The sequence below is a fragment of the Typopeltis vanoorti genome, chromosome 20 (assembly GCF_054136105.1).
Source record: "Typopeltis vanoorti isolate ZY-2024b chromosome 20, IOZ_Tvanoo_1.0, whole genome shotgun sequence".
NCBI lineage: Eukaryota > Metazoa > Arthropoda > Arachnida > Uropygi > Thelyphonidae > Typopeltis > Typopeltis vanoorti.
Genome location: NC_143568.1, coordinates 63,321,707 through 63,344,252, shown reverse-complemented (window position 1 = coordinate 63,344,252; position 22,546 = coordinate 63,321,707). Strand labels below are relative to the sequence as shown.

The window sequence follows — 22,546 nt, the reverse complement described above, 5'->3', positions numbered from 1 at the left end:
TATATAGAAAGTTTTTTACCTTGGGTGTAATATATGTTAAAGATACCAAGAAATTTTATACTTTTAGTTTTAATCTTTTTCCCAAGTAAGCAAAACAAAAAGTTTTGCATGTGAAATATATTCACGTCTGAGCTACTTGTATATAGAGGCTAATGACTTCATATCCTTGCCTTAGTATGTATCCCATAATGCAAAGCACACACTTCCTTTCAGGCATGTATAATACAATGCATAATGGGAAGGGCCACTATCCACTTTTGACCTTTATTGAGGTCTCTTGAGCGGGAGCCAGACCCAGGAGAGATACCAAGGTTGAAATAATGCAGAAGTCATATATATCTCATATACAAATAGACAAAAGGTGCTTGACCTTCTTAATAAAAATCTCTGGATGAGAGAAAGAGTCTACTTGTATATGAGATATATATGACTTCTGCATTATTTCAACCTTGGTATCTCTTCCGAGTCTAGCTCCCACTGAAGAGACCTCAATAATGGTCAAAACCAGTCTGGGTAGTGGCCCTTCCTATTACGCATTGCATTATACATGCCTGAAAGGGGGAGGGGGTGCATTATGGGATACATACTAAGGCAAGTGATATGAAGTCATTAGCCTCTATATACAAGTAGCTCAGACGTGAATGTATTTCATGCACAAAACTTTGTTTTGCTCACTTGGGAAAAGGATTAAAACCAAGTATAAAATTTCTTGATATCTTTAACATATATATATATATATATAAATAAATGTAACTACCCCTTGTAATTTATTTTATAGTCACTTTACATTTCCTCCTCCCACAATGGCATTGAGAGAAAAGGCTGATGAAATGCTTTCCAGAGAGCTTCAAGTAAGTAGACTGTTTTATGTATCATATTATAATGATTTCAGAGAGATATAAAATAAAGATGTGATTTTGAAATGAATTTTCGTTTACTAAACATTTCACTGCTTGGTAGTAGTGAGATGTATCTTGGTATCTCTCCATTAGTAGCAGATAACCTATAAAATTTATTAAGTTTAAATATAAGAGTTTTCCCAGAATTCAATCTAATTTAACACTCATTTCTCCAAAATGAACAGAACTAGGAAGTGTCAAATTGATTACTGGACATGAAAGGATAACAGAAGTTTTTTTTTTTTTTTAACCTGTGAAATGAGTGTTGCATTAATGTATGTATTTCAGATGTGACATGAAACGAAAATGCTGTGAGTGTGTGAGTGATGGCTGTCTTAGCTTTCCCCTTCTCCACATGATTTGATAGATTTTTCCTATGAATCTTTGTCAGTGGCAAAGTGTATTTAGCTCACATACGATGGAACCCAGACCACCAACAGAAGAATGAGTGCTTTCAATTAAAAACAGCTGCAACAATCAATGCTAAAAAAAAAAAAAAATCGCATATTTCTCAGCTGGTGCTCATCTCTGTACAAAAGTAAGTTTGTTTGTTTTTTTTTCCATCATTCCCTTTCATCTTTTAATAATTGTAAAAGTGATTGCAGTTAGCTGAGATTGAATGTTTAGAACCTACATTAATACTACTTGTAATATTAATCTATGGTCTAAAATGAAAAATGCTAGAGATCCATCAGACTGCATTTAATTAAAGTGTTTAGAAGGGGAAATGTATTTTGAGAAAGCTCTTTGGCTAATTTTTACATGAATTAGCCAATGCCATCTACTCTGTTTTTTGATAGTCTGTATATTCTGGTGATTGAGGGTTTAAAATTGTATGATTTTAGTTTATTAGTGATGTGATTTGCAGAAATATTGGAATTATTAATTAAATTTATTGTAGTTAATATTATTCTACATTATTATTTCCTAAAAAATGCAGTTATTAACAACCAGCATTACCACTCGATTACTGGACCAGAGAATAGCTATCATTTTGCACATTAAATAATGCATACATTTACAGTGTACAAAATTAATACACTTTTTCATGCATACTGAAATTGAATACTGTACTGAAGTTGCAGTTTTATTTACTAAAGGATCTCAAATGCATTGAGTTAGTTTTCTAGTGTAGGCTGCAAATGATACTAATTGTGAGGATGCTTAGTCTACTATAGAGCCCTATATATGCTATTGAGAATATATACAAAAATTTCAAGTAAACATGACCATTTCCCATTCCAATATCTTATTAACAAAAACTCTATGCTCATGTAATATGTATACACACACACATACTAGTGTGCAAAAGCTAAGGACAAAGTACATTTTTACCTGTGTTTGAACAAATTTTCACGACTACAGCCCAATGTGTACATAAATTTATTTCCGGCATACTAATAAATTATATTACACAAAAATGTATTAGAAATTTCATACAAATTAAATTGCAATGCATTTTTGGCAAAAGTTACAAATTTCTTAAGGACATAGTTAAGGAATTAACATACAGTGCTTACAGAAAACTATGCAGAGAGGCATTTATAGAATATGTCCACTACAGACTACGATTCAGCTCTCACAATGCCATGCTTAGCACTAAGTGATTCAAGATTTCTTGAGGCAAACTGGCCCACTCCTCCTTCAGAGCAAGGATAAGGTCTTGATTGTTTTTTGCAGGGGAATTTTGAGCAGCAGTGTATCTCCATAATGTGGTCCTTGGGGCTGAGATCTGGGAAGCACTCAATTTGATTAATATCCTCAGTCTCCATAAGTATCTGAGAGGAATTACAGAAAATCCTGACTTCAATACCTTGTTGTTCAATAGTCTCTCTCTCACTTCCTAAATTTCTATAAATAATTAAACACACAGTTTATACTAGTTTCTTTCTTTCTTTAATTTTTTTTTATTAGAAATTAAAAGTTTACAATTTAATTTTCAAGAAAAACTTGTTGTTTCAGGCATTATTGATTTGACAATCAATTTTTTAACACAATGCTTTCACTGAATGAACCATTCCTTTTCTTGCTTTAGAAATATTAAATTTTTCCCCTTAACAGTTGTTCAATAATTTATCTACTGCTAAATATCTGCTAGATGTTTCATTGTTCATGAAGTTATCTTTTGTTTAGCATCATCCTGTATATTCACCTTTAAAAAATATTTTCATGTCAAACTGTGTCAAAATAATCTTATTATTTTTCAACAGCAATGAAAAGACATTCAGATCCAGACACCAGATGACTTAAATACATGGCAGTTTGTGTTGTATAGTTAAGCTATTTCCCTAAAAATGTGCACATATGCGTGCATTCACTACAGTTTGCTTTTTAATACTATCACGTTCTCCTACGAGTAGGGCAAATTCTATAAAATAATAAAGCCTCTTTGAGGTAAGAAAATTAGTATGCATATATCGTGAAAGAAACCTAATCATCATGTACTCCATACATTTCAACAAACACTTCCTGTTTCTTCAGGCAAGAGATGGGCCATGACTGAATAAATATATATGCCATAGATATGATCCTAAACTCACCAGTGCTTCATTGTCAAACTGTAAAGTTACTACAACTTCTATCATGTGAATGAAATATCTTAAACATACAAAACTGTCAGAAAAATCTACTGTTCCTTAAATTATATGAAAAATAACTTATTTGAATGATTTGAAAGGAAATAAGTATGATATGATAGAAGATAAGAAAGAGTTATTGAGTGAGGCAAAAAAAGAACAGTGAAAGGGTAATGATTGAGTCTGTTGCCACAGTATGACAGGAGTGAGTTGAGGAGTGGTACTTTGGAATAAGTTGACACACACATTTAGGTCATCTTATTCCAAAGCACCACTAAGTGTTAAGTAGAAAAAATTGTGACAAGCAGAAAGAGAGAGAGAGAGAGAGAGAGAATGATAGTTTTCAAGAAAAACTTGTGCACCACCAAAATTATCCCTGCATTTCTTGAGAAATAAAAAAGTGTACTGTAGAAACAGAGACAAGGGAGAATCAACAGAATTAATGCAGAAAGTAAAAATGAAAGGATTAAATATAAACCAAGACAAAACAAAAATGTATAATAAATACATCGCCAAAAAAGCCAGTACAAATGAAACACCAAGAAATTGATAGAGTAACTTGCTGTGTTTACCTAAGACGAAAGATCACAGTAGAGGGAGGCTGTGAAGAAGAAATTATACTTAGAATTCAACTTGGTTGGATAGCCTTTGAAAAACACCATGAAGCACTCAAAGGAAACGTCAGTCTGCCTTAAATGCAAAATATTTGAAAGTTCTACATTTCTGGTAATGATATATGGAAATGAAACATGGACTTTTGACTAAAAAAATTGACCAACAAGATGAGGATTATCAAAGAAAAATGGAAAGATCATTACTTGGTATTAGTATTCTGGATAGAAAGTGCAATACATGGGTCGATCCAGTGGTGAGCTATAAGGGACTCGCGCGAGCCCTTTTAAAATTATTTTTCAAATTTGCGAGCCCATGGTTCTTCTCGTTTAATAATCTTGTAAAACTAGAAAATACCACCCTGGAATGTATACATACTACTATAATTGCTACTTTAAATTCATATGGATTTTCTGATAACTATATAAAAAATCATTTCATTGCATTTTATTCTGATGGAGCTAGTGTAATGTTAGGAAACAAATCAGGTGTTGCAATCAAACTTCTACAAAAATTTCCCAACGTTGTGATTTGGCATTGTGCTCATCATTTACACTTAGCATTAGACGATTTGATAAAAAACATTAAAGAAATAAATCATTTTGAAATATTTATGGATAAATTATATGCTTTTTATCATCAATCACCAAAAAAATCAAAGAGAATTAAATAATTGCAAAATACCTTGGTTTCAAAATTTTAAAGATCGGTTGTGTGTTTGGATCATGGTGGGCAGCTTGCAGTTTACGAATGGCTCTTGCTTTGTGGAGAAATTACCCAGCTTTATGCAAACATTTTGCATCGAACAATAAATATAAGGGCTTTTTAAACCGACTTCTCAATTTGGAATTTTTAAAAGATCTGACATTAATGATTGATATCCTAGGGTGAGAGGCATTATAACAGCTATTGAAAAATCCAAATGCACAAATTTGATATCAGAATGGTATCCCATTGATGGAAAGAGAGCTACAGGAATACCGAAGAGACAGTGGAAGGATTAGATAGATGGCTGAAACTTAGTGACATTAAAAAGCTCAAGATAGAACTGAATGGAGGACTTTGGGGTAGGCCTTCATCCAGCAGCACACAGGAAAGGGCTTATGATGTTTGAACTGGAAATGCTTCAAGAATTACCTGAACACTGATTATTGCATGAATATATACACTAATGCCAGAAACATCAGGAATAAAGTTTAGGAGCTCTTTGCATTGGTATATGTGGTGGGACCTGTCAGCTAGGGTTCTTATTGTATTCCTCCTGGCTGACAGAAGGAATACAGTATGATGAGTAAAGTATATTCAGAGAGGACAGGGAAAATAAAAAGTGTTGGGAGTTTTGCTAATTATTGCAGATGTCATCATTATTATCAAATTTCTGATATATAGCCTCAAGGGGTGTAGAAGATATGATAGTACTACATGAAAACTTACATTATTACTAACCTCCTATCTACAATTTTCCTCCAAATCATTCTGTTACTTGTCAAGACTCCAATATTATCAGATCTTATATTTCTGTCTTCTAAGGCACTTTTTACTATCAATCCACCTATATCTTGGTCTTCCTCTGGGTCTTTTTCCTGGCAGAGAACATTTGTTTTGCTAATCTTTTATCTACCATTCCATTTATGTGACCATACCACCTGAGATTAGCTCTGCTGTCGCATTCCTGGATGCTGACAATGTCAAGTTCTTTCCTAATATCCTCATTTTTAATATGATATTGCCATTGATGCCATCTATTCATGCTCCTAATCTTTCTCAGGACTCTCATATCTTCAGTTCTAGTTCAAGAGTTTTATTTCTAACCCAGCTCTCATATCCATAAGTTAAAATTCGCTTGAATACTCTTGTATATAGCTAATTTAGTGTTTTGGCTAATTTTTCTCTTTTTCCATATAAATTTATTCAGTTCACTTCCTACCATACCAGCTTTGTTGATTCTGTTGTCTATTTCCATATTTAATTTTAATTTATCATCTTCACTAAAAATCGTGCCTAAGTAGCTAAAATGTTTTACTTGTTCTATGCGTTCTTCCTTCACAATGCAGTTGATATTTTCAATCTTTCTGCCTATTTTCATTCTTTGTCTTTTTAATGTTGAGCTTCATACCACATCTGTTACAACAGTTATTCACTTTAGTCAGGGAATCTTGCAGACTTGTAGCAGATTTATTTAGAAGTATAACATCATTCGCATAAAGCAAAGAACTGACATTAGCATCTCCAATTTTGATATCAGGTTTAATACCGCTTTTCTTCATAATGTGATCCATATAGATAAGGAATAACAAAAGGGATAATGTACATCCTTGTCTGACACCAGATTTAACATTAAACCACCTTCCTGTACTTCCTTCAATTCTAACAGCTGACTTACAACTCAAATAAAGACTAAGTATTGCTTGATATAATTCTCTATTGACACCATATAATTGTACGTTTTGAATAGCTTCTCTCTTGGCACTTTGTCATATGCCTTTTCCAGATCTACAAAACTGAAATACAGATTTTGTTATATTCCCATGATTTCTCAACTATCTGTCGTAAAGTGAAAATCTGATCCTGACATCCTCTATTTAGCTTATTCTTCACCAAACTTCTCTTTCACAATCCTTCTCAACCTTTTCTCAAGTAGACTTGCATATATCTTACCAGGAACTCTCAGTAGAGAAATACCTCTGTAATTCTCACATCCAGTTTTATTTCTCTTTTTATATATGGGTACTATGAGAGCTCTACTCCAATCATCTGGAATTCGTCCCTCTGTCCAAGCCTTCTGAACTATGCAATGCAGCCAGCCACTGTAAGACTTTTATACCTCCATACTTGAGCATTTCTGGTCAAATATCATCTACTCCTGCTGCCTTTCCACATTTCAGGCTTTTGATGGCTTTTTCTACTTCAAGTATGGATATGTATTCCTGACTTCATGTCTGGTCAGTGTTTTTTACCACTGTGCTGTCATCACTGCTTGTTTTATTTAGCAATTTTTCGAAGTAATTACTCCATACTTCAAGGATATTTTTTCTTCAGTTTTCATGTCACCTGTATCAGTTCTAATTCCTTTTATAGCACTCTTTCCTCCATTTCTGAGCTTCTTCAACAACCTCCAGAATATCTTGCCACCTTCTTGATATTTATTTTCTATGTTCTTACCAAAGTCTTCACATAACTTTTGTTTAGCTAGTTTTACACAGTGTTTAGCTTTCTTACATTTGTCTCTGTATTTTCTAAGAGCACAAGCTGACTTATTTACCAGGAACTTTTGATATGCTTTCTTCTTTTCTTTCACTGCCTCTTTTAATTTCTTGTGTCCGCTATGGAGTTCTGACTTTTCTATCCTTGCAGACAACCTCACCACATGCCTCTCTGGCTGAATCAATCAGTGTTTTCTTCAAGGCTTGCTACTGAATCTCCAAGGTTTGGTTCCTGTTCTCAAACTCTCATTTTTTCTTCAATAATGTTTGTGTATTTTAGTCTACTGTTCACATTTGAGAGCTGCTCAACTTTTGTTCGCTTTAAAACTTTCTTACATGTTCTTGTTTTCAGTATGAAATTCAATTTTATCCTGCTCAAGACTAAATGGTGATCACTTCCAATTTCAAATCCTCTGTACACTCTGGTGTCCTGCGCCAGGGAGAAAACATCACTATCAACAATAACATAGTCAGTGAGACTTTCTTATTCCTTGCCCCTTCTCTCCATGTGAATTTGTGCACATTTTTATGTTGGAACGTTGTTAGTAATAACCAGTCCTTGTCCTGAGCAGAAATCCAACAGTTATTTGCCATTATTACTAGCTTTGCTCTTTTCTCTAAATTTTCCGAATATATTTTTGTATGTCTGGCAATTATTTCCTACTCTGCTATTTATATCTCCAACAAGGACCAACTTTCTCTTTTTCATTGTGTCAGTTGCTTTCTCTAAAGCCTCAAAAAATTCCTCCATTTCTACCTTAGTAGAACCTTCTGTGGGACCATAGGCACAAATAAATCTCATTGTCCAGTTCCCCATTCTCATATTTGCCCACATCACTCCACTTGAGACTGCCTGCCATCCAAGAAGATTAGCCTCGTATTTAGTGTTGAATACTATGGCTACTCCTTCTTTTCCTTGATTGTCATTGCCTGAATATAACATTTTGTATTTATTGCTCAGAAAGATCTCACCAGTTTTGATCTTTTTTGTTTCAGTCACCCCTATTATATCGATCTGGTACTTATCCAATTCCTCAGCTAACTCCATTTCTTTGCCATTCAGGCTGGCTTCTTCTTATGTTGATAGTACTGATCTTGAACTCTGGTGATGTTGAGTTGGGATGGGTTTAGGATATGGAAAAAAAAAAAAATATATATATATATATATAAATAATCACAAATTATTAAATCTAATAAAATATCCAGCAGTGGCAGTAGTATGAGTAATATATAGGCATTGGAGTCAAGACTGATTGCCATGAGCTAGAAATTAATGAGACATAATATACATGTGCTGCTACAAACCAGGATCATCTGAAGAGGACCGTGAACTGCAATACACTTAAATCAACTTTTCAATAGCTTTTCATAAAAGAAAAGCTAATTTTCCAATGTATAATAATAAACACTCATCCCACGAAAATCGTTAATTACCCTATTATCGGAATGGATTCGCCTTCTTCTGACATTAGCAGAAGTGTCGAGTGGTCTCACATCTGTGGTTGCACAGTAATTACCTAAAGCAGCTTATGATGGAAGGGATTTTTGATACAAGAACATTGTATCTGTATTGTGTAGAATTTGCCTATAAATCAGTTTACTGCTCATGCCTCCAGTTGGTGAGACTTCTTGACCTGAGAAGTGACAGTGCATACGAGAGAGCTCTCCACACACGTGGAACTGATGTACTATAGGTTCTTGTGTGTGAAATAAATATTAAATTTAAAAAAAAAGTTATTATAATAAACTGAGAAAGCAATTTGAAGCAGTGCTTGATAAGAGAAATTGCAAGGTAGAAGAAATAGTGCAAGAAATCATTAAAAGGATGTTGAACAAAGCAATAAACCACATGGAATTGAATGAGTAAACAACACTTTAAAGCAAAAGCTGCATTAAAAAAAAAAAAAAAAAAGGATCAAGTATCTTGAAAAGAATGATGATGAGCCTCAGGAGCAGTACAAAGAGCAGGCTAGGAGAATAATGGCCATGATATACCAAAGCAGATTATTAACCCAAGGAAATTCCATTGAATTTTATTGTTATGTAACAAGTAAAAGGGAGAATGATCATTGAAGAATATCTAGTGAATGTGGATGGCTGGAAAATGGCAGATCCTCTAGAAATACTTGAGTTTTGTGCACACTTCACTAACAGTAAGATATTCATTATGAGCTCATCTATTAGTTCTTTGGATGTTTAAGGTAAATGAAAAAAATACTGTTAGAGGTATTAATGCTATTACAAGTGCTTGATTCGAATTCAGCAATCAGATTAGATGGAGTACTGGTATAGGTTCTAGCAGTCATACTTATCTCTAGAGGATCTGCCATTTTCCAGCCATCCATGAGTAGACAGTGCTAGGATCTTCTGTAGAAAACTTTAGGGTTTGTTAAAAGTAAGTGTTGCTTAAACTACTGATATTCTGTAACATAGAGGGAGATTAAATATACCATAATACCTCTAGATTTTGCCAAAGCATTTGAAAGAATTCCACTTGGGAGATTATTATACAAACTCAAAGAGGATGGATATACAAAAATAAACTTGTAATATGGATATAAAAATAGCTAACTGACAAGTACCAGAAAGTAATGTGTAAAGATCTTAAGTCTAAGAAATGAAGGTGATCAGTGGTGTATCACTTGTTCTGTACTCGGGCCATTGTTTGTGAAAGCTTCAGTACAAAGACCATATAGTGTAAAAAATATAAACAAATTATACTTTATTCAATTAGAAAATCTATTAGTTTTGCAAGGCATGTTGCAAAAAAAAAGGTTTAAAAAATACTAAACAGGTTAGCATAACTTTAGGCAATGAAGGAATACAACATATTAAAAAATTAAGCCAAAAAATACAACTTGTGAAAGAGAGAAAACTAGGTGGTACTGTCATGTTCTGTAATGTAATGGGTGTCATAGCTCAGGTCCGTGGATGTCAGAATTTTAATGGATGATGACCAAACATGGTGCAGCATTAAGCCTTGCTTTTTATCGCACTGAGCTTTCTTAGCAGTTATACGATGTAAGACATTTCTGTTTTTTGTTACAGTACTAGATTGTTGGCATTGGTTATGTGAAAAGCTAATTCTAACTTTTATAATTTTTTTTCTTTTCAACATCTTTGAAATGTTCTGACATGCAGATCTCTTTCTCTGGAATGTTCCGATTGGCCAGTGTTGCAAATGCCACAATAGCAGTGAATATTGTAAATCCTTCCCTAGTTTCTTTAGGGGATATGAGGAAGTTTTGTAGGCTATGAGAATCTAGAGGATATCATGTGAAGTGTAGTGAAAGCACTCCACTATGTCATAGCTCCACAGCAGATAAGAGATTCTGTCAGTGACATTGTGAATTTAATAGAAGTAGGATTATAGTACCTTTGAATTCACATGTTAGATGATATTTTTGATGGAGTTTTTGAAATCTTGTTGATCATCTTGAGCCATCATTATGGGATAGGGTATGCAAGAGGAAAGATCTGTATTTTATCTTTAGCACTGGAGATAGATATTGTAGGCTCTATCTCTCAGTATTTTGATCACTACTCTCTTCTGTAACGGGTGGTGAAAGGAAGCTTGTAGGAATGAAACGGTACACTAAGAGTCTTATTCTCAGAGACATCCTTGCAGAATGTCAAGGAAAGGTTAACATCTTGAAGTTTTCAAGTTCCAGAGTGAACTTTCTGTTGTGATGTAGGCGTGTTAAGACAGCTTTTGAAATGTTCCAGTTCCTCCTTTGAGCCTGCCCATCATGTGAAACTGATGTCAACATAAAGCAAAATTTTCTTTTTCTTTTTTGGTATCCTTCAGTGGCTTTCTTTTCAAAAGATTCCATAAATAATTTAGCTAGTCCAAGGTACATTGGAATGACCTTAATAAGATCTTGTTTTTGTTCTCAGTATGAATCCCGAAACTGAAAATAAATAAATAAATAAAATAAAAAATGTTGTTAAGCAATGTCTGAACAAAACAATAGTATTTGACTGTGTAAAAAGTTTCTTCCATGGAAACATTTGTGAATAGGCTATTAATATTTAAGCTCACCAGAATGTCTGATAGTTTTTTTATTATTATTATTATTCTTTTCAGTGAAGTGTAAACACTGTTTTTAATGAACAACTCTGTTTTACTAACTTGTGAGGGAAGGGATTTGAGAGTAATATTCAGGCGAGTGATAAAGGACATTTCTAATACAGAATCCTTTCAAGCTGACTTAAGCAGACTAATCTAGGCAAAGATGTCATAAAATGTAAAGTTATGCATTATGGCATTGTAGATGAAGGACACTGGAGACACAGTATTTATATTAATGCAAATTTTCTGCAACTAATCAGTGAAGCTAGAAACTCTGGGATTATTATTATAACAGACAACATTGAGTTAGTTTAGGAGCTAGATTGCTAATATCATTGTATCCGATAACTAATTACCGATTGAGTGTTCGTGCAAGCTCCTGATAAGATAAGTATTATTTTCAGTTATCGTTGATAAAATTACTTAACATTGCGTAGTTTTGTTTGCCTTGCGTATTTTAGTGCATCTGATTGTGTGTTTTTGGTGGGTTATAACTTATAATTTGATAAAACACGTTGCAAATAAGTATGGCATCTGTATGAAGGAAAATGGCGGCCAGTAATGGTGGTTCACCATCTTTATCAAAGAACGGTAGTATAAAAGAAATGAGTCAGTGTACTAGCTGTGAAATGTACACTTTGCAGAGTGCGGTCGGAGTGTGGATAGATGATAATAAAGGATTGAATGTGTGTAGAAAATGTAGGGAGAATGAGGAATTGAAGTGTATATCGGATCGTGAGTGTGATATTTTTGTCAAACTTCAGAATGAAGAAAATAGGGATATGACAAGAAACGGCAAGGTTGTACATGAGAATTGTGAGAGTGTGAATGTAGAAAGTGTGAATGATAGTATTAATGGTTTCACAGAGAATAAAAAAGATGAGATGGGAGGAGTATTGTTGATGATAGCTGATGAGCTACAGCCAAGGAGAATAGAAGTTGAATTGCAGGATAGAGAAAAGAGCACATTTGAGGCCATTTGGTGTGAGATTGTGGCTAGCAGAACTAAATATACAATTGGGTACTACTATAGACCAGGTGATGGAAAAGATGGTGGTGACAGTATGCACAAGCAAATAGAAGAAATGATTGGAAGGAGGGTGATTATTATGGGAGATTTCAACTATGGTCGCATTGATTGGAGTGAGGAGAGGACACATGGGAGGAAGGAATTGGATTTTATGCGGTTATTAAGGGATAACTATCTGCGACAGCATGTAATGGAAAATACTAGGAGTCAGAGAGTGCTTGACCTAGTAATTACATCTCAGGATTTGGCTGTAACAAATATGACCACATTGCCACCAATCGGTGAGAGTGATCATAGGGTCTTGACTTGTGAGGTGGCTAAAGGTGTAGAATTTTCAATTAAGACAGGGTACATGTAGAATTATCGGGCTGGAAAGTATGACAAGCTTAGGAGTTTGATTGGCTCAGTGCCATGGCATGTACAACTGCAAGGACTAGAAGTTGATAGTGCATGGGGGGTAGTTAGGAAGTGCTTGCATGAAGCAATGGCTGACTGTATACCTAGAGTCCGAATAATAAATCAAGTAGGGGTTAAATGGATGAATAACACCATTAAGCTTGAGCTGCAAAAAAAGAAACAACTATGGAGGGAATTTAAGGAGAAAGGTGACCGGCAGGCACATGAACGGTATAAAGTGCAGGCCAGAAGGGTGACGAGTGTGGTAAGAAAAGCAAAAAAGGATTACGAAAGAACATTGGACATGCAGGCTAAAGAGAATCCTAAACAGTTTTTTAGATATGTAGCAAGTAAAAGGAAAAATGTACATGGCAGAATGATTTTAAAGAATGCCGATGGTAGGGAAGTAACTGAATCATTTGAGATAGCTGAGTTACTGAGTGAGCACTTTGCAAGAATATATTATCCAGGTGGTGACATTGCAGAAACGAATAAACCAGTAGATTATACGGGAATTGTGGTGAATGAAGTGGAGGTGAGTAGTCTATTGCATAACCTCAATGTCAATACATCTGTGGGATTGGATGGTATACCAGCTCGTGTTGTACGAGAAGCAGCTAAAGAATTGTCACTACCCTTGACCATTTTATTTAATTTGAGTCTCGGGTCTGGGTTAGTCCCGAGCGGGTGGAAAGAGGGGAAAATAGTTCCGCTGCATAAAGGTGGTTCCAAGACTGCTGTTGTAAATTACCGACCGATTAGCATATCAGGAATCATTGTCAATGTCTTAGAGAAATTAGTCAAGAAAAGAATACAGGATTGTATAGATGAAAATGGGATATTGTATGGGGGACAACATGGTTTTGTGAAGGGTAGATCATGCCTCAGTAACTTGCTCACGTTTTATAACACAGTTACGGCTGAACTGGATAGGGGTAGTGGGTTTACAGTGATACTACTGGACCTTGCCAAGGCCTTTGATGGGATGCCACATGGAACCCTAATCAGTAAACTGGAGCAGATAGGGATAGATATAGGGTTGGTGAGATGGATAGGAGGGTGGTTGAAGGAGAGATACCAGAGAGTGGTTTATTCAGGAGTGGAGTCTAAAAGACGTCTTGTGACTAGTGGAGTGCCGCAGGGCTCTGTTCTTGGACCACTGCTTTTCAATTTGTTCATCAATGATATTGGAAAGGATTTGAGAGGAAGTGTTCACTTGTTTGCTGATGATGCTAAGTTGGGTAGAGCAATTGTGAGTGCACAGGATGTCAAAATTTTACAGGATGATTTGGATAGTTTGGAGGACTGGGCTAGGAAAAATGGATGTCAGTTTAATGTGGCAAAGTGTAAGGTTATGCACTTTGGTGTGAAAAGAACAGCAGCAGTATATCGCATTGGTGGAACCGTACTCCAGGAGATTGATGAGGCCAGGGATTTGGGAGTGTTGGTGGATAGGGAGTTGAAGTTTAGGGGGCACATTGCAAAAGTGACTAAAACAGCTCACCAAATCACTTGGCTTCTGAAAAATAGTTTAACATGCAGAGACAAACAAGTTGTTGTTCCTCTGTATCGAGCCTTGACCCCATCTGGACTTCTGTGCCCAGTTATGGGCACCAGGGTTTCTTCGTGATGGGGAGGAAGTGGAGAGGGTCCAGAGACAAGTGACCAAGATGATAGCAGGTCTGTGGAATGAACCTTATGAGAATAGGTTGAAGATTTGTGGGTTGCAGAAATTGGACGATAGGCGAAGGAGGGGTGATATGATTGAGACATTCAAATTACTGAAGGGTTTTTATAAGATTGATCCAGAAGATATTTTTGAAAATATGACTGGTGGTGGGAGGACTAGGGGCCATGCATGGAAGCTGGGCAAGAGCGTGGTTGACAAGGGTGTTAGAGCTAGGTTTTTTACTTGGAGAGTGGTGAATGAGTGGAATAAGCTTCCAGAGTCTGTTGTGGGTGCTACGACTGTGAATGAGTTCAAGGCAAGGTATGATAGATACTGTGTGAATGTTGAATAGTTGTTCTTGACATGATATTAGGGCCTCCCTCGATGAGTCTGTCGTCTCCTTGGAGTTTCACTGAACAATAATAATAATAATAAAAGATATCATTAACTTTAAAGAAAAACGAAGTTGTTCTACCAATTTACAAGGCTTTGATTAAACCACACCTGGACTACTTTGCACTATGGTCACCTGGGTTCTGAGGAGAAGGGTAAACTGTTGAAGAGATCAGGAGGCATTTGACTAAGATGATAATAGGCCTGTGGATTTACACATATGATGACTAGTTAAGGGAATGTGCTCTTCAAAGCCTAGCGAGATAATGCATCTTATGGATAGTGCAAGCAGAACTTCCCAGCCAAAAGTGGGGCTGGGAAGCATGTGATGTCTAAATTCTTTTCATATTAAGTGTGTGAAATGGAGTACTGCTAATGTTGTGAGTCTCTCTTCAGTGAATGTGTTCAAGGAATATATGTTCAAAAGGTAGATAGGTATTTGTAAGTATAAGTAACTAAAATGACCCTCCCTCATAAGGTATGTCTTACTAAGTATTTTATTATTATTATTATTATTATTATTATTATTTCAGATGTCTCAGTTAGAAAAAGATCAGATTTTAGAATTTGAGAGTCACCTGGCTGCTGCTTCTACCAAAGTTACTATTACAGAAGCTAATAGTTTATTGCTTTCAAAACTAATTACAATGAACCCTCTGTAAGCATGATTTTTATTTTTTGATTATTTTTTTCAATAAATTTCCATTTTAAATTTTGCATACCAATATTCTATAAACAAATTATAAAGTTTATTAATCTGAAGTGCTTAATTATGGAAGTTTATAAATTCTGCTTGATTTTTATTTTTCACTTTAGTATATATAGATATTATTTCTGGGAAAACTTTAGTATATGTTTTTATGCTTCAGTAAAACTTATTTTTTGCAACAAGATATTTTGAGACTACTGATACATTGCAGAATGTTAAATGTATTTTTTTATATATTTAACATTCTGAAAAGGATAACCACATAGAAACAAAAGGTTTCTATAAAGGTTTAACACATGCACACTCTGGGTTAGTTAAGGATTTTTTTTTTTTCATTGATTTTTTATATTTTTTTAAAATCTGTTTTTTGCCAAGTCCAGAAACTCTGCTCTAGAGACAGAACTTTTTCAAGCCACTTCAGACATCCAGTAAACAGGGCAGTGGTCTCACACTGGGCATTGAAAGCCATCTCCAATCTGAAGACATTCACAAACATCCATGCCCGTGGCGGGATTCCACTCACAGCCTGTTGGTTAAAAAGCAGATATGCTAAGCACTCAGCGAGCCAGGCCCATTGTTACGATTATACAGGAATACTTGAGAAGAGGCTATAAATAATTTCGTGAACAGAAACTTGCAAAGGATATAAGCTGTTTTCAGGCTGAAGAAAGGTTCAGAATCCGATTTTTACTTGAAGAAAATTGAACTCTAAATTTTATAGATCTGAAAGATATGTGATAAAATGCCAACAGAAAAGCTCTTCAAAATAATATAATTACATGATGTAAATGGAACATTATACAAAGCGAAATATAACATATGTTTAAGTTAAGAAATTACAACTGAAGGAAGTAAAGGAAGATGGTTTGATGTAAAATTGTGTGTAGAAATAAAGGGTGTGTACTATATTTCTGTTATTTCATGTAAATGTAGCATGTTTGAAGGAAAGTCACATTAAACCTGATATCAAACTTGAAGATATTCATCTCAGATATTTAGCTATTCAGATGATATTATACTCCTAAATAAATCCAGTACACATCTTCAGGACTCAACTAGATTGAATAACCAAGCTGTGAGAAATCTAGTAAGAAAATCAGCAATAAAAAAGTCAAACTTTGAAAACAGAGAGGAATATGGAAAAATAACTACATTATCAGTAACCTGTGAAATATATAAGCTATTTTAGATACACATTTTAGTGAAGATGGCAAATTAAGTTTGCTAGTGAAATTTAAATTTTAAATTAAATTAAAATTTGATTAAACTAAAAATTGGTTCTGAACCTTCTTTTCAGCCTGAAAGTAGGTTATATTCTTCCCAAGTTTCTGTTTACATAATTATTTGTAGCCTCTTCTAAAGTCTTCTTATATAAATCTTAACTCAAACACTCACTAGAGAAATTTCACTGTAATTTGTTTTATTTCCCCTTTTTTTTATAAATGGGTACTGTGTGACCTAACTGCAGTCAGCTGGAATTTGGATTTCTGGATTATGCAGTGTAGCCAATGTAAAACTCACCTTCATATTTATGCATTTATGGTTATATATACTGGGTGATTATAAAGTGTTCAGAGCCCTCTAGCGAGTAATGTATTGGACGAAACACACCAATATTCGGTAGATGTACACAGTGGAACATGGGGATTCAATTTAACGAAAAAAAAGTACCAAAAGTCGCCAACAGGGGAAATTTTAGCACTGCCAAATTAATTTTAGTAGGTGTGACTAATGAAGCACTAAATGGCAAATGAGAGACAGCACACATCAATTTCATGACGTTTATTGTTAATTACACATGAGGTTGAATATGACCACCATTCTGATGTTCCAGGAACTGCATATGATGCACGACATTTTACACAGTGGCTCGCAACATAACAGAATTGATTTGTCTCACATGTAACGTTATTCGATCTTTCAAAGTTGGAATATCGGGTACATGTCCTTGATACATAATGCTTTTAAGTAATCCCCACAGCCAAAAGTCACAAGACTTGAGATCAGGCGATCTTGGTGGCCATGGTGTGGGAAATGCACGACTAATGATTCTTCTGTCAGAGAAATGTTGTCGCAAAACACGCTGTACCTGAAGTCCAATGTGGGGTGGTGCACCATTCTGCATGAAGATAGTCGAATCGAGACATCCTCTTTGCTGCAGTTATGGAACCACAAAGTTCTGTAGCATATTGGCATACCTGTTAGCATTGACGGTACAGGTCACTGCTCCATTTTGGCGATTTTCCTCGTAAAAGTATGGACCGATGATAAAAGATGCCCTTAAATCCACACCAACTGTGACTTTGGGTGAGTGGGTAGGCATCTGCAGATACACATGCGGATTAGTTGCAGCCCAAATTCAACAGTTGCGTGTGTTAATATCGCCGTTCAAATAAAAGTGCGCTTCCTCACTCCATAAAATCTGCCACGGCCATGCATCATCCACTTCCATGCGCGCTAAGAATCTCAAAGATAAGTCGATTCGTGTGGTCGCATCACCAGGGCGCAATTCTTGAACATGACTGATTTTATAGGGGTAAAACTTCAACATCTGATGTATGATTTTCCACACCGTTGTGTATGCAATATCTGTTTGCCGGGATATTGCTCGTGCACTGCTGGTACCCTGCACATTCATCATCTCCTGTTCCACAATAGCAGTTGCAACTTGTTCAACTTGTTGGTGATTGATCAGTTTGCATCCCCTGCCTACCTGCACTGCTAGAGTTCCAGTAGTTTCAAATCGCCGAATCAGTTTTTGTTAGTTTGTTATGCTAATCGGTCCTTTTCGTAAATTTTTCATACGCCGAAATCACGAAGACAAGCACTGGCATTATTGTTCCGCTGATAATAGAGTTTGACTAACAAAGCACTAAAAAGTTGACACTAAAAAGTCTACCGAATATTGGCGTGTTTCGTCCAGTACATTACTTGCTAGAGGGCTCTGAACACTTGATGTTATTTTATAATCACCCGGTATATCGTCTTTCCACATTTCAGATTGAGGTGCACTTTTCAAAGAAAATCCACAATTTCTGAATGATTGATTGGATTATCTCATGATAAGATTTCATGCAGACTGCACCATTACCTGGTCAAACAAGGTCCCCCTCTGTTTTTGTCAGGAAATCAGAGTGAGCAGTGAAAAGTCAGTAGTTCGAACAAACTGAATCTTAGCATCTACAGAAAGAACAACGAACCCGACATTAGAAGAACTGAAGAGAACAACCATCAGTATAAGGAGAGTATTAATGGAAAGGAGACTGAGCATGCAGAAGAACTGGAAAAGTACCACATGGACATAATTGCATCACTAAAACAAAGAAGACAAAAACAGGTGAGATCATACTAAATAATAAGTACAGGTTGTTATAATGATCAAGTAAAGGAAGGAGTAGTGATAGCATTCAATACCAAACATGAAAGAAAATGGAAAAAGTGGTTCTTGTTGGAGATCTAATCAGCAGAGGATGAATTTGGAGAAAAGGGCAAGGCTAATAATAATGGTATCTGATGGATTTCTGCTAAGCATATAGGCTAGTCATTACTAACACCATGCACCAACATAAAGATGTTTGCAAGTTCACGGAGCGAAGACATGAGAAATAAGAAAAGCCTCATCCTGTGTTGTTGATAGTGATATCTTCATAATGGTTCAGGATACATGAATGTACAGAGGATTTGAAATTGAAGGTCACCATCACTTAATTTTAAGTGAGATAAACATGAATATCACATTGAAAAGAATAGTAAAGAGTACTGTAAGAGGAATCAAAGATGATAAAGGTAACATTAAAACTGAAGATACAGATATCCTTGATGTTTGGAATAATTACTTTGAAAGATTTAAATGAAACAAACAGAGACAGAACTGGAGTAGAAAATTTTCAACAGAAACTTCTTATCGTAATACACTGATGGTTCACAATCTGTAATTTAATCGGTCTTAATTAAACTAATCAACTGTGTTTATATATAACTTTATTATTAGAGTGGTTACTTTGCTGCGGTCTGGGGTATTCCCCCCCCTCCCCAGAGGCAAATCTGCATGCCACCGGATGGGTCCCAGTTGTCGATCAGGAAACGGCCACCATCTCTGCTGGACATTTCCCGAATAGCCAATAAGCAGTCCCAGGAAAGAAGTGGCAATACAAACAGGACATCGTGGGTTAGTGGACAACTTCAGTAACTATAAAATGCCACAGAAGTCCAGTGGTGGTACTGCATCAAGGCGAGCTTAGGCTGCCGTAAGCCTAACAATAACCTATATTCTCCTTATTACATCTCTACCTAGCTCTTTAAGGAAGTCTGAGGGTTTGTCAGATGAGTGTCAATGTGCTGACAGTAAAGAGAAAATAGAATTGAAATCTGATGCCAAAGAACAGAAGAAAAGACTCATGTCAGCTTGGACGTCATTCTGTCAAACAAGGTCCTCGTCTCCTCAATTGAACAATCAGGGTTGGATCAAAAAATCAGCTACTGAAAACAAATACAAAGAAATCAAACTCAAGCCTATATGGGATGGAATATCAATAGGTATATGGAATGTCCCTGCACTATGGGCAACTGGAAAATTTTAGTTTCTTCAAGAAGAAATAAGGAAATACAGATGCAATATCTTGGATATTTCAGAAATGAGAAGGATACTGTCAGGAGAAACAAATGGTGGAAGAGTTCTCTGGTCAGGAAATGAAAGTAAGCATAAAGCAGGTGTAGTTTTCCTGCTAAGTAGCAGGACCTGTCAGGCAGTGATAGGATACAAACCAGTTAGTGAAAGGATAATGGTTGCAAGATTCAGTGTCCAGCCATTTAATATCACAGTCATTCAAGTATATGCACCCACTGTGGAGAGTGCAGATGAAGACATTGAGAGATTTTACAGAGATCTACAACTAGAAATTGATGAGGTGCTGAAGCAGGATATATTCATCATTGAAATAGACTGGAATGCAAAGATAACATTAGCAGAAATAACATAGGATGGGAAAAAATTATGGGAAAATTTGGATGTGGAGAAAGAAATTAACATGGAGAGATGCTTCTGGAATTTGCCACTGATAGTGACCTGATGATTTGCAATACCAAATTCCAAAAAAGATTGTCGTAAATGGACATGGCGCTCCTTTAATGGCAAGCATAGGAATATGATTGACCTGATATAAATAGATCAGAAATGGAGAACATCTGTTCAACAGTGCTGATCATTCCAAGGAGCTGATATTGATTTGGACCACAGCTTAGTGATTGTGAATATAAGACCAAAACTGAAACAAAAGTACAAAGGAAAGTTTCAAAAAGCTAGCGACATCTCAAGACTAAATGAACATGGGTTAAGAACAGCATATTAGGACATACTGAAAACTAAGCTTAAGACCACAAGTGAAAAACAAAATATAAATACAAGAGCAGAACGACTGACTACAGTACTAAAAAAAAAAAGCAGTAGAGGAAGTAATTCCTGAAAGAGAGAAGATCATCAAGAAAAGGATAACTCAGAAAACCCTGAAATTGTTACAAGAGAAAAGAGAACTGAAACTTAAGAGATAATTCAGAGGCAGCAGATGAGCCATGCCATCAAAAATGCAACAAAGTACGCAAAGCAGCAAGATCTGATAAAACCAAATGACTTCAGGACCAATGCAAAGACATTGAACAGTACTATGGAGAACACAAAACTAGAGAGGTCTATAAACATAAGAAATGTCAATAGGAAGTGGCAAATAAGATCGGTAGCAGATGAAGATGATAAAGTATTGATGGACAAGATATTGCAGCGAACTATATAAAAATCAACTAAATAATACTGCAACAGAAGTAATCAAAGAACTAAAAGCAATCTCTCAACCAGCAGAGATTTTTAAAAATGACATGTTCGAAGAGGAGGTGAGTAAGGCTATAAAACATCTTAAGAACAAGAGTCCTGGAAATGACAGCATAATAGATTAGATGCTAAAATATGGGAGAGAATTGGTTGTAAAAGAAATGCATAAGCTATGTAATGAAATATGGAGAGCAGAGTATGCTCCCGAAGAGTGGAAAAAAAACGCAGTCTTGGTTGTTCTCATAAGAAAGGCAGTGCTTTAGAATATACCATTTACAGAACTGATTGCAATAATGAGTCATCGTGGCAAAGTGCTGATGAAAATATTTACAGAATGCCTGAAGGATCATGTGGAGGCACATCTTCCTGCTGAGCAAGCCCGATTTCGAAAAGATCGAACTAGAGTACAACAAATACTTGCTAAGACTAATAGCAGAGAAAGCTCGAAGAAAGAACAAAAAGATAATCTGCTGTTTGTACTTCCAAAAAAAGCCTTTGATAATATTGATCAAAATATAACATGAGCAGTCTTGGAATCCTATGGTGTGGACAATAAATTGATCTGCCTATTGAAAGATATGAACAGTCAAGCACAAGCAACAGCCAGGATAGCAGGTGTGACTGGAGATTGTTTTGCCACTAGTCAAGGCACAAGACAAGCGGACCCAATATCATCAATCATCTTCATCCCATATCTGGGAAGAACACTAGATAAGATTAAAGAAGAAGGTGAAGGCATTTCAATAAATGGCATGAGAATAAGCTATCTCTGCTTTGCAGATGACATCGTCCTGATTGAAGAAGATGCAGCAAGGCTGGAATGGCACTGCAAACACTATACTCCGAAGGAAAAAAAGATATGGGCTAAATGTCAATTTTGAAAAAAATTAAAACAATGATATTCGGACAACAAGAGTTACTGAACAAAGAGTTACCATAAAAGGATTTCAACTGGAAAATGTGGAATGCTTCACACATCTTGGATGCTAATGTTGAGAACACATGTCACATGACTTGGACCCAAAAATAGAGGTAAAAATTGGAATAGCCAGAGCAACTACTATCTCTTAAAAGCCATGATCAAATTATGGAAGATCTGAGCTGTAAAGATACACACTAAGCTGCTTATTGTGGAAACTTGTATCTTCAGCAGCTTGCTCTATGGA

The 22,546-nt window shown here is 35.7% G+C and overlaps 1 protein-coding gene across 4 annotated transcripts in view; it reads left to right on the top strand.

The window, feature by feature from the left end:
- IntS1 (integrator complex subunit 1) overlaps positions 1-22,546 on the top strand; it is a 664,867-nt gene that overhangs the window by 220,642 nt on the left and 421,679 nt on the right. For all 4 annotated transcript variants that reach the window (XM_090410538.1, XM_090410537.1, XM_090410536.1 and 1 more), the window contains exons 20-21: positions 779-851; positions 15,384-15,508. In XM_090410538.1, the coding sequence (XP_090266664.1) occupies positions 779-851; positions 15,384-15,508 (198 nt within the window). The remainder of the gene's footprint in view (positions 1-778; positions 852-15,383; positions 15,509-22,546) is intronic.